Raw genomic sequence first — 17519 nt, forward strand, 5'->3', positions numbered from 1 at the left:
AGAGGAGAAAGTGGGTGAGTAGAAAGAATGCAGTGAAGGTCACTATGTGGGGGAAGACTTATCCGATGTCATGATAGAAGAAGAAACAGGAGTTAGGGATCCAGAATTAGAATCAGAATTTTAAAAAGTTTTGGAAGACTTAAAATAAAGTAAGGCAGAAGGAATAGATAACTCCACCAGAATTTCTAAAGTCATTGGGGAAGTAGCAACGAAGCGACTATTCATGTTCGTTCGCAGAATGTATGAGTCTGGTGATATACAATCTGACTTTCGGGAAACAACATCATGCACGCAGTTCCAAGGACTGCAAGAGCTGATAAGTGTGAGAATTATCGCACAATCAGACTTAACAGCTCTTGCATCCAAATTACTTACAAAAATAATGTACAGAAGAATGGAAGAGGAAATTGAAGATGTGTTGGATGATGATCAGCTTGGCTTTAGAAAAGGTAAAGGCACTAGATAGCCAATTCTGACATTGTGGTTGATAATGTAAGCAAGACTACAGAAAAATCAAGCCATTTTCATAGGATTTGCGGACCTGGTAAAAGCATTTGAGAAAGTCTAATGGGGCAAGATGTTTGAAATTCTTAGGGAAAGACAGTTAATACATAATATACATAAGAACCAAGAGGGAACAATAATACTGGAAGACCAAGAATGACGTGCTCAGATTCGAAAGGGCATAAGACAGGGATATAGTATTTCACCCCTACTGTTCAATCTATACATCAAAAAAGCAATAATGGAATTAAAGGAGAAGTTTTAGACTGGAATTAAAAATCAACGTGAAAGAATATCAATGATACAATTCGCTGATGACATTGCCATCCACAGTGAGAGTGAAGAAGAATTAAAGGATCTACTGAATGGAATGAACACACTAATGAGCACAGAATAAGGATTATGAGTCAATTAAAAAAAGGCAAAAGTAAAGGGAAGTAGCAGGAGCAAGAACAGCAAGAAGCTTAACATCACGACTGGTGACCACCAAGTAGATGAAGTTAAGGAATTCTGCTACATAGGCAGCAAAATAACCAATGATGGATGGAGGAAGGACATCAAAAGCACTGGCAACAAGGGAATTCCTGGCCAAGAGAAATGAATGGGTATCAAACATAACCATTAATTTGAGGAAGAAACTTCTGACAATATATGTTTGGAGCACAGCATTGTATGGTAGTGAATGAGTCGGTTCTCTGTTTAATTGCTCGAGATAATTTTTGGATAGTGCACTCAGTATAATGTCGCTTGATGCTCTGTCCCTACCACCTGTCCTAAACATCTTAGTGTCCCGGTCTATACCTGGTAAATTGAAATCTCCACCTAAGACTATAACATGCTGAGGAAATTTATGTGAAATGTATTCCAGATTTTCTCTCAGTTGTCACTAATGCTGCTGAGTCGGGAGGTCGGTAAAAGGAGCCAATTATTAACCTAGCTCGGTTGTTGAGTATAACCTCTACTCATAGTAATTCACAGGAACTGTTCACAGGAACTGTCCATTTCTATTTCACTACAGGATAAAATACTACTAACAGCGACAAACATGCCACCACCAGTTGCATGCAATCTATCCTTTCTAAACACCGTCTGTGCCTTTGTAAAAATTTCAGCAGAATTTATCTCTGGCTTCAGCCAGCCTTCCATACCTATAATGATTTCTGCTTCGGTGTTTTCTATCGGCACTTGAAGTTTCAGTACTTTACCAACGCAGCTTCGACAGTTTAAAATTACAAAACCAATTACTGCTTGTTGTTGTTGTTGGGTCTTCAGTCCTGAGACCAGTTTGATGCAGCTCTCCATGCTAATCTATCCTGTGCAAGCTCCTTCATCTCCCAGTACCTACTGCAACCTACATCCTTCTGAATCTGCTTAGTGTATTCATCTCTTGGTCTCTCTCTATGATTTTTACCCTCCACACTGCCCTCCAATCACAAATTCAGACTTTGCCCCACACCCTTTGAGACTGTTGCCCTTTCTGTACTTGCTTGAGGCCATCTAACCTAAAAAATTGCCCAGTCCATGTCACACAACCCCTGATACCCATGTAGGCGGCTGCTGTGCATAGTGGACTCCTGAACTATCCAGCAGAACCCGAAACCCCACCACCCTATAGCGCAAGTTGAGGAATCTGTAGCCCACATGGTCGCAGAACCGTCTCGGCCTCTGATTCAAACCCTGCACTTAGCACTGTACCACAGGTCCACAGTCAGTCCTGTCGATGACGCTGCAGACCGTGAGCTCAGCTTTCATCATGCTAGCAAGACTGGCAGTCTTCACCAGATAGCTGCCGGAAGCCAGAGAGGAATTCCTCTGATCCGTAGCGACGCATATCATTGGTGCCGACATGAGCAACCACTTGCAGATAGGTGCATCCTGTACCCTTCATGGCATCCAGAAGGACCCTTTCCATCTCTGGAATGAGTCCCCCTGATGTTGGAGCTCCCAACTACCAGTAAGCCCACCCTCTGCAACCGCCCAGATCTTGTAGACTGAAGGCAACCTCTGGAATAGGACAAACAGCCATGTCCGGCTGAAGATCAGTATCAGCTGGAGACAGAACCTGAAACAGGTTCGTCAGACAAACTGGAGAGGCCTTCTGTTCAGCCCTCTGGAATGTGTTTCACCCCTTCCACACCTCAAGACAACCTCCCACTCTACCATGGGTGAGGGGTCAGCCTCAGTGTGGGCAGTATCCCTGGGCAGCCACAGCCGTAGTGCAATCGGGGGATGCGTGGGACGAGCTGGCCATTCCCAAGAAACCCCTGTCCGGATCCCCACAGTGATGCCCATTGGCAACAGCCTCAAGCTGTGTGACCAAAGCCAACACTGCCTGAAGCTGGGAGTGAAGGGATGCCAACTCAGCCCGCATCTGAACACAGCAGTCACAGTCCCTATCCATGCTAAATACTGTTGTTCAAAGAACATCTGAAGTAATCTACAGAGAGGATAAACAATTCGACCCATAATTTAAACCATTATTAAAAACAAGACTGCCTAGTAAATGCAGTAATGCTGCAACTTGTGCACTGCTGACACTCTGCTCAGAGGCAGAACGCTAACTGTACTGTCAGTAACGTACAAAGACTATTTGAAAGAAATAAACAAATGACAGACGACTACGTGACTTTACACGTCACAGATATTAAAATGCAAATCTGCCCCTGCTAAATACAAAACTACACAATGATTTGGTGGATTTAACTAAACAGTTGCACTAAGAACACTCAAACAAATTTTCAACTTGACTACAACACTTATATGAACGCTAAATAAGCCACTTGCTGCTACTTGCACACTGCTGACACACTGGTTGGTGGCAGAATGCTAACTGCACACACAAGAATAACTAGTACCGAGTGTGGGTTTCACACATGTACACCTTCCAGGCATATCTTTAACCATCTGACAATGTTAACCACAACACTGTACATTTATTCACTTACGGAATTTGTTGTCCACAACTCATCTGCGTTTGAGAGTAACAGGTGCTCACAAATACAACACTGAAAGGAAAAGAGATTTGCATTATGAAGTAAATCGAACTGTCACACCTGTCTACAAGAAGGGCAGCAGAAATGATCCACAAAACTACTGTCTGACATCCTTGAAATCCATTTCTTGTACAATCTTAGAACATAGTCTGAGCTCAGACATAATAATTATCTTAAACAGAATGAACTCTTCCATGCCACCCAACACAGATTTCAAAAATGTGGATCATATGAAACTAGACTTGCACTTTTCTCACATGACAAACTAAAAACCACGGATCAATGTAGTCACATAGATGCCATAGTTCTCAAATTCTGAAAAGCATTTGACTCAGTATCACACCTATGCTTATTATCAAAAGCACAATGATTTGGGGTATCAGGCGATATTTGTGACATTACTGAGGAGTTTTTGGTAGGGAGGATGCATCATGTTATCTTGGATGGAGAATCATTAACATATGTAGAAAGTACTTCAGGTGTACCCAATGGAAGTTCGTTGGGTCCCTTGTTATTCATGTTGTACATTAATGACCTTGTGGGCAATATTAATAGTAACCATAGACTTTTTACAGATGATGCCATTATCTACAATGAAGTACAGTCTGAATGAAGCTGCACAAATATTCAGTCAGACCTTGATAAGATTTCAAAATGGTGCAAATTTTGGATTCTTGCTTTGAATGTTCATAAATTGTACACTTGACAAAACGAAAAATTATGCTATCTTATGAATGCAATACCAGTGAGTCATAGCTACAATCAGTAAACTCTTCAAGTACTTGAGTGTATCACCTAGTAGGGATATGAAAGAAAATGATCACACAGGCTCAGTCTTGTGTAAAGCAGGTAGCAGTTTTTAGTTTATTGGTAGAATACTAATGGATGCAATCAGTCTACAAAGAAGACAGCTTACAAATCACTGGTGTGACCTACCCTAGAATATTGCTCAAGTGTGTGGGGGTCACACAAGATAGGACTAGAACAGGATGTTGAACTTATACAGAGTTGGGCAACATGAAAGATTACAGGTTTTTTTGACTCACAGGAGAGTGTCACTGAGATGTTGAATGACCTGAACTGGTAGACTCTTGGGGGTAGACAGGAACTACATGGAGAAACTCTACTAAAAACATTTCAGGAACTGGCCTTAAATGATTTCTAGGAATAAACTACAAACCCCTACATATTGCTTGCTTAGGGATCGTGAGGACAAGATAAGATTAACTACATCACACACAGAGGCATGCTTAAAAGGAACAGGAGAAAGAGCTAATAACTAGTACTGTGGAATGTACCCTCTGCCATTCACTTCACAGTGATATGAAGGGGATAGATGTAGAGCAGATGGATACTTCACATGCTCTGAAATCTAAGATATTTAAATATCCAGCACACATCCTGCACTTGGCACTCTCATATTTTCCTTTCTGAGGCCTTATAAAGAATGTTTGCTGAGTAAGAAGTTCCTGGATGATGGTGAGATCACGGATGCTATACAAAAAAGGCTACAAACCACACCCAAATCAACCCCCCCTCCCCCTCCCAGTTCCCCTATAATGACAACTTAACAAACACGTCTACATTTGTTACTTCCCCTGTAGAACAAAAGCTATAATAAAATTTGTATTATTTCATGATTTACTATGTCAATGTGTTTAGCATAGTCATGTGTTCTGCAGTATTGTGGCAACATAGTCTAATTGTCTTTTCTGATTAAGTAATTTTGAATCAACCTGTGAGAAACCTATTCACTAACTCCAACATGAAAACCCTTCCCTAATTCTACATCTGCATCCATACTCCAAACACCACTTGCATTATTTCATTGTGACCTTTTTTCTTGTACACACTCCTTTAGATATCTTATAAAATGCCTTTTAAAAACTTATGTGCAGTACAGGTAAAGAAATTAGTGCACTTTGAAAGAGATATATGAAACTGTAGGCTCCTGTGGTTGGCTAGATGAGCTAAGTCTCAGTATTATCTTTTTTATGTCTTTATTTCAGTCTTCTATGATGGCCTGTTTGCTTGATAAACAAGGTCTTGATTTTTATTTACAGGTTTTGCTGATGTGTATTCAGCTTCTATTGCTTCCACAGAGAGTAACCCCCCACCCTCCTCCCCCCTTGAGATTATAGTGTCATAATGTGCATTTTATACACTTTTTTATTTCTCTCAGAATTATCATCAGCAACAAATGGTATTTATTTTATTCTTTATCAACCCACACTTTTTAAGTGTATTCTCATCACTACAGCCTCATGGTCATTTATGTCCTCAGTAATGTCAGAATTCCATCTTACGTGACTCAGCTTTATTGGAAACTTCTTAATGGGAGATTTTCTGAAATCAAATACTCTTGTTATTCCAAAAATGTTTGTTTTTTAATACTTGGTCACTTCTTTGTGAGTACATAAATGTGCTCCTAACAAGCTGAAGATTCATACAAGTACAAAATTTCTTTAATTTTTTTCAATCCAATACTCTCTGACTACAGTGTCACTCCATTTCATTTACTACCCTGTCCATAGCTATTAAATTCCTCTCCTTCCAACTCTCCTTTAGACCATCATTGATGATGTTATAATCCAAATGCTTTTTTTTGTCAATGACTATGGAAGTGAATGGATATGTCTGTCTTCCAGGATTAAGTGACTGTGATTCTCTATTTGTGTCTTGTTTTCTTTTATTACTGAGTCTGTGTGTCAGTTAATTCGTTATTAGTGAATAGATAACAGAGTTTGTATAGTTAATTGTGGTGTTTCTATTAAATGAAAACAAATGAAAAACAACAAAAAACTGAAAAACAAAACAAAAAACTGAAAAAACAAAAACAAAAAAACAACAGATGTAAACAACTGAAAAGGTTAGTCATCAGCCAAGTATGATTCCACAGTCAGCTATGTGGTGATGCTACAGGTGCTGTGTGAAACAACATCAAAGCAATAATGGGGCATTCAGGTGCATGCACTGCTGGGTGGTTACAACTGTGTTACCAATAATCTGTCACTCCTGACAACACCATCTCTGCAGAAAAATCAGTACTCATAAAAAAGTGCAGTTCTTGAAACAGGTGATACAGATATTATGCACTGTTCTCACATCATAGGTGCAAATGTCTGTGTTTTCATTAAACATGTTAGACATGATTGATTAATGCAAGAAGGCAACAATGAAGAGGACCTTTTCAGCACTCAGGCATTTCAAGAATTCAGGCACATGAGTTTTCTTTTTCAGATGTGTTTCCTTTTATACCTAATGGCTCAAACTGTAATCACATGTCTAGATATGGCTGCTCCCATGGATGTGCAAGTAACCATTATGGCTGTTCTCACATAAATCCTGTTTGAAATATACACGTTGTATCACTGAAGATGCCAATGGCCTTGCCTCACTGAATACATTGATTCCTAACAGATCACTGATTTTAAGCAACACTGTGAGTGACTGGTACTTGGATGATGTCCGTCCAGGTGTCACACACTGTTAGCAGTTTTCCCTTTGCCTTTCCAGCAAAGGGGATGAGGAGTGATGGCATAAGGTTTCTGATCACCACACTTTATGCTGGTGTCCTGCATTGAATAGGCTAGTTTTCTATGTTTAAAAATGGTTCAGATTGGCGCTATTCTGATTGATTATAACATTTACACAGCATTTACAATCAATATTCTCACTAAATATCTGTTACATTAATGTAATTAAAACCTAAAAATCATTAAATATCAAGATCTGTTATTGGCTGAGCTATGCCGGCATTGCAGATTACAAGTAAGATGAAGCTATACGTGTGCTATAGGAGTGTTAGCCAAATGTATGAGGTTTTTACATACTTTTTTCTGCAAATAGTTTAGCTGTTATGAAATTTCCTGGCAGTTTAAAACTGTGTGCCAGACTGAGACTCAAACATGGTACCCTTGTCTTTTGTGGGCAAGTGCTCTACCTATTGAGGTACCCAGGCATGACTCACAACCCATCCTCACAGCTCCAATTCTGCCAAGAGTGCTAGTTCTGCTAGGTTCACAGGAGGGCTTATGTGAAGTTTGGAAGGTGGGAGACAAGGTATTGACAGTATTGAAGGTGTGAGGATGGGTGTGAGTCATGCCTGCGAAAGGCAAAGGTCCTGAGTTCGAGTCTTGGTCTAGCACACCGTTTTAATCTGCCAAGAACTTTCATATCAGGGCACACTCTGCTGCAGAGTGAAAATTTCATTCTGGAGTTTAGCTATGTCATGATCAAAAGTGCAGTTACAATTTTTACATAACAACAGAAAGGAATTTTGTGAACGGTGATAGTGGGAGCGTCGCAAAAATAGATGTGTTTATGCTCCATCCAGTTAGAGCAGTGATATGTGCAACAATGCACATTTATTTCCCTGCTCCCTGCAATATCATTAAACTCGCTCAAAACTAAGGAATTGTAGAACTTTTGCAAATAGGTCCATATATTATAACTAGATAATTGACTATCAGTCATGAGCTGTGACCCAATACATAATAAAATTATTGTTGGAAAACTTAATGCTGATTTCCTTTCTAGAAAGCACTCAGCACAGCTATTGCATCCAGCTGGTGTTCAGTAGTACCATGGATAGTGCATCCAGCTGCAGATTAAGTGGTCAAATGTTCAAATTCTTGAATGATCAATGCATTTTAAAATGGTTACACGAAATACAAAAATAGCTTTAGCAATAACTGAGTGTAGTAGTTGTTTTGATCGTGGGAGCTTCACGTTAGTCTAGTCTGAATAATGGACAACAGAGGGTAAATGCATTTATTTTCTGAAGAAGCAATTCACTTTTTGGAAAGCGTATCTAGTAGTGAAGATATCATCCTATGCTCACAGTACAGCGAGGTGAAGAACAATGAGGTTATACAGAGAGATATAAAGCCTGTACAACATGAGTGTAAACTAATGTTAGTGTCTGAAGCAGACTTACTTCATCTTTATGTAAGATTATGAAACTCCTGAATTTTAAACATTAAGGATAGTATTAAGACAAAAACATTGTTTCTAATAAAGTAAAAAGTTTGTTGTCAAATTAACTAGAAAATATCTTTTTGAACATGACATATGTTAACAGTGGCTGAAAATGTAAGTGCATGTAGACAGCAGGGAGAATAACAATATTCTGTTTCTGATAGGTGTGGTGAAGTTTTATAATTGTGATTTGGTTTTCATATGAGAGGACTGTCAAGTCATTCTGCAAGTAAGTTAAATGTCCTTTTAGTTAAGATTCGACTCAGCGATCTATGAAAATCATCTTATAAAATTCGATGGTCTACCTCTCTAACAGCTGAGCTGCCAAATAATTCAGGTTTGTTGGGTGAAACGACAATTTTCACTAGTAGCTTAATTTCATTGACTGACACTATCCTTTGTTGTAACAGTGGGAGAGCAAATGTCAGGGGCAAATTAATGTTAATTTCACAGTGCAACACATTTTTAATTAAGTTAGTGAACTTGTTCGCCAATGTGATGGCAACTACATTTTATGTAGTGCAACTACATTTTATGCATCTTCTAATTCTCTGTGACACTCTAAAACAACTTTTCAGGAGTTTTTATTCATGTATTTGTAAAGTATGGTACTGCAAATATTTGTAACACATTTTCCAAAATGTAACTTCCAAAACAAGATGTCACAGTAAATTAGCATTGTGACAGGAGAAGCAGTGAGCTAGCCAGTGACATCACAGGTATCAAATGACTCGAATCAAGCATTTTAGTGGGCTTTCAAATAATTTGGATTTCATTTCCATTTTTATACAAGAATACTGAAATTAAAGAAGATAAAAGCATATTAGGAGCATAAAATGACGTAATTAATCATTCAAGACTATTTCCAGAAAACAGTCAAATACCCTATTCCAAACTTCTCCACAGTGTCTCATGGAATGAGGGGATTTGAGACTTTTTGAAGCGCATGCACAAGCATGCTCATGAAGTCTTCTGTTGAAACCAGACAGAAATATTGGTTCCCTGTTATATACTTGTAGGACTGGATGCTTTTTGTCATTCGTGCTACAGTGCCTAATAGAATAAACACTCTGATGAAGATCCTGGATCACTGTAATGAGACTAATTGATTTGAATACCATCAGAAACTGTAAAAAATATTAAGTACTAAACAGAATCCACAATACCTCCAGCATTTTCAAGCACTTTATGGATAAAGGAGATGAAGATAATGGAAACAGTACAGAAGTTAGATGCTTATTGCAACAGCTGGAAGAACAAAAGACAGTAAGTTTGTAGAATATGAGAAAAAGCTAATCAAGACAAAATATATTGAAACACCTGAATGTATCATATAGGCTGATAGTCTGTTAATCAGGAGATTGTCGTACAGAAGAACATGCACATACCAATAGTGCACTGCTAATTTCCATTAAAAATATTAACTTGAGTGAAACGAGGGATTGGTTGCTTGGATACATCCTGAGAAATTAAGGAAACATCACTTTGGTAATGGAAAGAAGTTTGAGGGTAAAAATTGTAGTAGATGGAGAGCACGTTTTGATTACAGGTTCAAATGGATGTAGGTTTCAGTATTTATGCAGAGATGAAGAGGCTTGCACAAGACAGACTAGTGTGGAGAGCTGCATCAGATCAAGTGTTCAGACTGTAGATCACAACAACAACAACAACAACATATGTCATACTGAAGTAAATTGATAAGACCTGATGTGTTCTGATTTTGTATTAGGAAAGTAAGGAATAAGATGTTACTGTAGGAGTTGTTCTATCTTTGTTACTCTAAGATAACAGATAACATTTTAAGAGGCAGCAGGAGAACACACATGGGGAGGTATTAAAGTTTACAAGCTTCCAGAGCCAGTGGCTCCTTCTTCTGGAAGAAGGAGAAGGAAGGAAGATGGATGAAGGAAAAGGACTGGTGAGGTTTACGAAAAGGAGTAGAGTTCCGAAAACTCACCCAGAACCCTGGGTTAGGTGAGATCTACCAGATGGGATGAGAAGAAAGTTCTCATCCCGTCCAGTAAGTCTCCCCTGATCCGAGGTCCTGGGTGACTTTTCAGAACTCTACCCCTTTCCCCCAAACCTTACCAGTCCTTAGCCTTCACTCCTCTTCCTTCTCTTTGAGCCCTTCTTCAAGAACAAGGCGCCACTGGCTCCAAAAGCTTGCAAACTGTAATACTTTTACATGTGTGTTATGCTGCTCCTGCTTGGTGACTAGGTTTTTTACCTATCCAATTATATTTTGTTGTAAAAAATTGATTATTTTTACTGGCATAGATAACATTTTAAGTTAACCTACAAATGTGTAATATTACTAGGTAATGGAGCCTGTTACATAAATAAATGCTGCTATACCACAATGAAGGTCTCCCTCCTAACTAAATTTCTGACTGGCCTCAGACTATCTGCCACTGCTATATATGTGGACCACTATCACTGCTAAGAGTGAATTACATCCTATGGCAGTGTTTCCGTGTACTATATATTAAATTCCATTCCAGTTCTGGTCACATTATTTTAATGGTGTATTAAAACTTCTATTCATCTTTACTGACTGCTTCATTGTCTAATGACTAAAGAATACGTTAGCACCATTCCCATTCTTATTCTTTCATAGTACTGCTTCCAGCACACATTACATAAAAATGCATTTGGTGCATTCGCATCCCATTACCACCCCTGATTTCAAAATTATCGTTGATAAGTAGCCTTACACTGTTCACATATGGCTGAGTTTGTCATCTATTTATTTTTGATTTTAAATCTTTGCAGGCACAAAGATTGTTATCGTTCAGTTAATTTTTTTACTGAAAATCTGGCTCATACTATTTGCCTATGGAAATGGACTCTTATTTTTTTCACTTTTATACATAAACTTATACTTAAAACACCTTCAGATTAATATACATACCAGCTGTGGCTATATTAAGAAACAACTCTGGGCCTAAATTTTTTGTGTTCAGTAAACCTCCATAGTATGTTACAACAGTGAAGGCCCATGCAGCATGAAGACCAATGTACTTAAACTTCTGTGTTGATTCCTTATGCAGAGACTGGTGTGGAGCCTTAATTTTCTCCACTCTGAAATGTAGAAAACAGAGCATTCAATTTAATAGATAATTGAAATATCTGAATCCTTTTGATTTAAACAAAATATGTGAGATTCTCCATGATAATGGTGTAATTATGTGGAATGTGTATCACACATGCAAACACACAAGAATAACAGTGTTGTCCGTGTTTGTATGTTGCAGCAAAATAATCTGAGTTTTTGTGTATCACGTTATCATATGTAGTGCGAACATAGTTTATCTTAAGACTCTTGTATCAGAAAAGATATGAAACTTGGCAGTGAAGTGTAATTTATAATCTACACAAGTATGGTTTAAGAAACATAAAGTAAGACAGTTTTATTAAATTTAATTGTGGCCTTTAACACAACTGGATCATTCAGTTCATGAAATAATTTGTGAAAAATGGTTTATGATGTTATATGGTTCTCGTTCTTAAGGGTTGTGGGTAATTTTCAGTACTGATGGCAGAGTTAAACAGAATAACTTAGTGAGGTTAACAAATACTGAGGATGTGTTAGATGATGATCAGTTTGGCTTTAGAAAGGTAAAGGCACCAGAGAGGCATTTCACACATTGCAGTTGATAGTGGATGCAAGACTAAAGAAAAATCAAGACACGTTCATAGGATTTGTCAACTGAGAAAAAGTGTTCAACAATGTAAAATGGTGCAAGGTGTTCAAAATTCTGTGAAAAATAGGGGTAAGTTATAGGGAGAGGCACATTAATATACCTATGTTCAAGAACCAAGAGGGAATAATAAGAGTGGATGACCAAGAACGAAATGCTTGGATTGAAAAGGGTGGAAGACAGAGATGCAGTCTTTCACCCCTACTGTTCAATCTGTTCATCAAAGAAGCACTAACAGAAATAAAAGAAATGTTCAATGAGTACAGAATACAGACTGAGAGTAAATCGAAGAAAGACGAAAGTAATGAGAAGTAGCAGTAATGAGAACAGCGTGAAACTTGACATCAGGATTGATGGTCACGAAGTAGATGAAGTTAAGGAATTCTGCCACCTGTTGCAGGAAAATAACCAATGACGGATGGAGCAAGGAGGATATCAAAAGCAGTCTAGCACTGGCAAGAAGAGAATCCCTGGCCAAGAGAAGTGTACTAGTTTTAAACATAGGCTTTAATTTGAGGAAGGAATTTCTGAGAATATACATTTGGAACACAACATTGTATGGTAGTGAAACATGGACTGTGGGAAAACCAGAACAGAAGAGAACCAAAGCATTTGAGACGTGGTGCTACAGATGAATGCTGAAAATTAGGTGGACTGATAAGGTAAGGAATGAGGAGGTTCTCTGCAGAATCAGAGAGGAAAGGAATATTTGGAAAAAAAATGACAAGGAGAAGAGACAAGATGATAGGACATCTGTTAAGATATCAGGGACTGACTTCCATGGTACTGGAGGAAGCTGTATAGGGCAAAAACTGTAAAGGAATCCAGAGATTGGCATACATCCAGCACATAATTGAGGACATAGGTTGCAAGTGCTGTTCTGAAATGAAGAGGTTGGCACATAAGAGAAATTAGAGGTGGGCTGCATCAAACCAGTCAGAAGACTGATGACTCAAAAAAACTAACTCTGAACTTTTTAAACAGAAACCTGCTTTGCAACAACCTACAGTCCACCTGTTGTACCTCTTTTGCTCACATTATTCTTTCCTTATAAGTGATGTATGAATAGGAACCATGGCAGATTCTACCTTCATGTGTTTTTAAACTTTAAATGTTACACTATTTTCAATTTCAACTCTATCTCTAGAATGCTCCAATCTTCACTGTTCCTTTGAAATAACTTTCCTGCATACCATTCAATCTCTTTAAATAGGATAAAACACAAACAGTTCTCAAATATAGATTTTGTTTGTTTTGCTTTTTGATGTTTTTAAATTCATCATTTGTGGATTTATTGATAGCCTTGATGCTAGCGAGATGCTTGTAATTATAGAAAACATAATTATCTTGGCGTTTCTTATTAAGTTATTTTAGCAGTATATCAATGTGTGCCTAGGCAAATCATTGAAAAAGAAGTGTGCTGCCAGTAGTCTATGTATCCAGAAAAAATATGATGATTAAAATTCCCTTTGCTATGTCATATATTTATTTCCTGCAGTTTGGATAAAATACAGGTTTATAACAGAAAGATGTACCTCCTTGATGCTATAATATATCAGTGGGGAATTGTAGTTTATGCAGACAAAATATTTCACTAGATAACAGAAAAATCATTTTATTTAGATCACTTAAAATGTCAAAGTGACATTTTCTAGATAATATACATTATGGAAGCAAAACTGTAATGGATGCTGTGGCCTCTTTCTACAATGCAGACAAAAGTTTTTCTATAGGCAGTCCATGCTAGTATTTATGAAATACTTTTTTTTTCTCTTTGGGGAGATATGGCTATGTATCAAAGTTGTATATAATTTTGACTTACTAATAATAAGAACAACTGGTGTTCTTGAAACAGATACTAATAATTTCACTTCTGATTGTGAGTTGAAACCTTAAAAGTATTGCCTGCTGTCAGTTATTTCTTTTTGAGTAACTAACTGCTTCTATCTGAAGCTGTTGATTTTCTGCATTTTTTTTTTCATTCACAGTGAACAAAACTAAGTTTAGTTTGTGGTTGTTACTTTCAGATGTAGATTTTTCTAAATTAACAGTGTAACAAATATTCCTGTTTGGATTGATTTTTGTATCGTCGTTGGTCTCACATTTTATCAGGTTCTGTACAATCTCCACTTTACTGCTTGATTTATTATTTTGCTGTGACTATTACAGCCCTCAGCCTTTATGATTTTCCAATTTATTCATTCTTTCAATCCCCATATTCCATGGATCCTGTCATGAAGAAGAACTTCCATGAACGTAGAATGAGTCAAGGTGTACATTAAAAAAAAGACATGGAAATCACATAAACTTAATCTATGATAATGCTATTAATGCTTATAAGAACTAAATTTTATTGAGGAAATTAAAAAGAAAGGTCCTTTGAAAAAAGCTACCAACATCTCAACTGTAGCCTATTCTATAGCTGCTGTTTGCTAGCTATTGGTCGCTTCCTATTACTTGATTACAATGGTATTTTTCAATTTATATAATAAGTAAATGGTGGTAGGTAGGAAATATTAATTTACATCTAGGAAGAAAAAAGCAACCAACATCATTCCAAATAATTACAATTAATTGAACATATGATTAATGGGATATGGAACTATATAACTAACAGGGGAAATTAATCATTTGTATAGTACATTACTACTCGTGCAGATTTACAATGATCATTACTACTTTCCATGTAGCTATCACAGCTTTTCTATCTCTCAATTTAGATATTCACATAATTTGTAGAAAGAATGGCTAATTGAGGTATGTTTATTATCTTAATTTGAACTGGTATGGACTCCCAATTTCTTGCTTTATGTTAGGTGAGAGCTTGTTGAATCCCTTCATGCTAGAGTGTGTAACTCCATTCTGAATCCTAGATGTGGAGGCAAGGTGTATATGGAAATTATTTTTCAATCTTACGACAATGTATCAGGAAAGTAGAAATTACATTGGGAAGTGAATTTAAGAATTCCACAGTCCCTAAAAACGCTTCTGCAAGATGTGGGGATGATCTGCTTTACACAATAGAAGGAATGTTAGAAACAATGGGAATTTTGTATGTTATATTAGTGTAATTTGTTGAGGATGGCATATCAATTAGCTGATGCCATGACATTTTTTCAGATATTTTAGATATGAAATGGGTGACAACTAACTCTGTTCCAAAACTGTGACAAATGCTATTTGGTCAGGAGTCACTGGATTAAGTCAACGCCACGCCACACACCGTCAGGTGGCTTGCGGAGTACGGATGTAGATGTAGATGTAGATGTAGATGATGGGGAACTATTGAAATGTGCCACAACAGGCACAGAAACATGTGTTTATGGACATGAGATCAAAACTAAGGCTCAACAATCCCAGTGGAAGAATAAAAAAAAATCATGACTTTTGCACCAAGATAATGCACCTGTTTGAACTTTATTGCTTGTTCATGAATTTTTGTCAAAAACAATACTAAAACAATGCCCAAGCACCCATATTTGCCAGACCTGGGCCCATGTGACTTTTTTCTGTTTGAAAAAACTAAGAAAACTTTCAAGGCCCAACATTTTACAAATGCAGAGGAGATTAAAAACATATTACTGAGAGGGGTGAAGGCTACCTCAAAGACAGTAACCAGAAAGTTGTTTAAGTAGACTTAGTACTGAACCTTGTATGGACCTTCCCTCCTAAGTCAAGTTTTATTCCCAAGCTGAATATTCCATGCTGATTGCTGTTATAAGCTTCACCCATATGAGATGGATGCCACCACCTCCATAACATTTTAGTATCTGAAGTACAATTCCATGGCCCACAAAATCAGAGTCATTGTCTGAGTCACAGAATATACCAACAGGGTAGTTTTTGCTGTTATGCTCAGCCAGTACTTTATTTATGAGAGCATATATGGCTTTCTCATTAAAGAATCCTTTACAAACAGCTGTGGCATTTAGCAAGTTATACCCTGAAGTGCAAAACAGATTTCCATTGTAGGCTAGTTTGTCAAAAAGATTTGGGAATACTGGAGTCAGTGAAATGTATCTGTGATTGAGATGATTTGTTTTTCTTTATAAACTGGTATTCCTATTGCATATTCATCCATGTATGACACAAAATTTGCTGCAAGTAAACATTTCTTCTTAATAACTGGCTGACATTCATTTGAACTTTGTAACATAGTTTTGAAAACAATCTGAATGAATAAATTTCAAAACAAGAAAATACATTTTTGTATCTGGAAATAAATGACTTCCTCATACACATCAGTTTGGTGGTGGTTTGCCATATAATGAAAAACAGAGATGTCTACACAATTAAAAAAATAAATAAATAAATAAATAAAATGAGCACAAAATAAAAAAGCATATAAAATAGAGCAGTCCAGCATCTTCTTAGTTTTAGATTGAACAAGACACAGACTAAAGGTCAGTATATCACCTGAAAGTCCCATTTTACTGGCTTATGGAAAGTGTGGACAGTATCCTGGTTCCCATGAGAGTAACCTTCATCTATTTGTACATAAAATACTTAAACATCATGCAATTACTGGTCTGGTAAAGTATGAAACTGAATAAGCTGCAGAGGAAATACATCAGACGTTTGCTTTAAAGGAGGATATAGATTGAGAAAGTGTTCAACAGATGAATGATGTTCATGGAGAATGTTGATGACAGAAGCAAACTGTGAGGTGGCAGTAGGATTTCAGATGGTTCTTTCATCCCCAAGGACCTTGACAAAGAGCAAGTCCTGCAACACAGCAGCCATAATCTAAGCACTGCTTTATTACACACACAAAATCAATACTTCATCTAGTACCAGTAATTTAGAACTTTTCAGATGAAAAATTGCTCTAGAACATGTTAGGTACCAGCCTCCAACTTGGGCTTAAATTGTAGTAATTTCTCCCTTCAGACTATCTCCTAATGACATCAACTGATACTCTCATTTCCTAAATGCTTCATCTTCACTATTCCATTGTTCCTTCCTTTTCCAGTTCTACTTCCCTTTTGTGCCTCTTCTATGCTTCTGTTTATGGTTTGGCTTACTATCTCACTTATAACTCAAACTTTCCAAACTCATGTGTTGCTAGCATTTTATTATTTCATACTATATCTTCTGTGGATCAAGAGTGAGCTGATTTTTCTGGTTAATAGATGTTAATAGATGAGTAGTCTTTTTTCTTCTAACTCTTTTCTCCCTTTTGATGGATGAAGGAACCACTGTTTCTGAAAGCTTGTTATTTTGCGAAAATTTCTGTTTTTCTGTCTTTTCTGCTACCAGTTAAGCACAAGTTGTACGTTTGTATTTAACTGTGAGTAATATATAACATTGTTATCCCTCCTTGCTTTGCAAAACTGATATA

At 37.3% G+C, this 17519-nt stretch overlaps 1 protein-coding gene across 6 annotated transcripts in view; it reads right to left on the minus strand.

Annotated features, from left to right (window-relative positions):
• LOC126337083 (organic cation transporter protein-like) overlaps positions 1-17519 on the minus strand; it is a 307774-nt gene that overhangs the window by 27348 nt on the left and 262907 nt on the right. For all 6 annotated transcript variants that reach the window (XM_050001432.1, XM_050001437.1, XM_050001433.1 and 3 more), the window contains one exon: positions 11389-11558. In XM_050001432.1, the coding sequence (XP_049857389.1) occupies positions 11389-11558 (170 nt within the window). The remainder of the gene's footprint in view (positions 1-11388; positions 11559-17519) is intronic.

Source organism: Schistocerca gregaria, chromosome 2 (genome assembly GCF_023897955.1).
Source record: "Schistocerca gregaria isolate iqSchGreg1 chromosome 2, iqSchGreg1.2, whole genome shotgun sequence".
Lineage (NCBI taxonomy): Eukaryota > Metazoa > Arthropoda > Insecta > Orthoptera > Acrididae > Schistocerca > Schistocerca gregaria.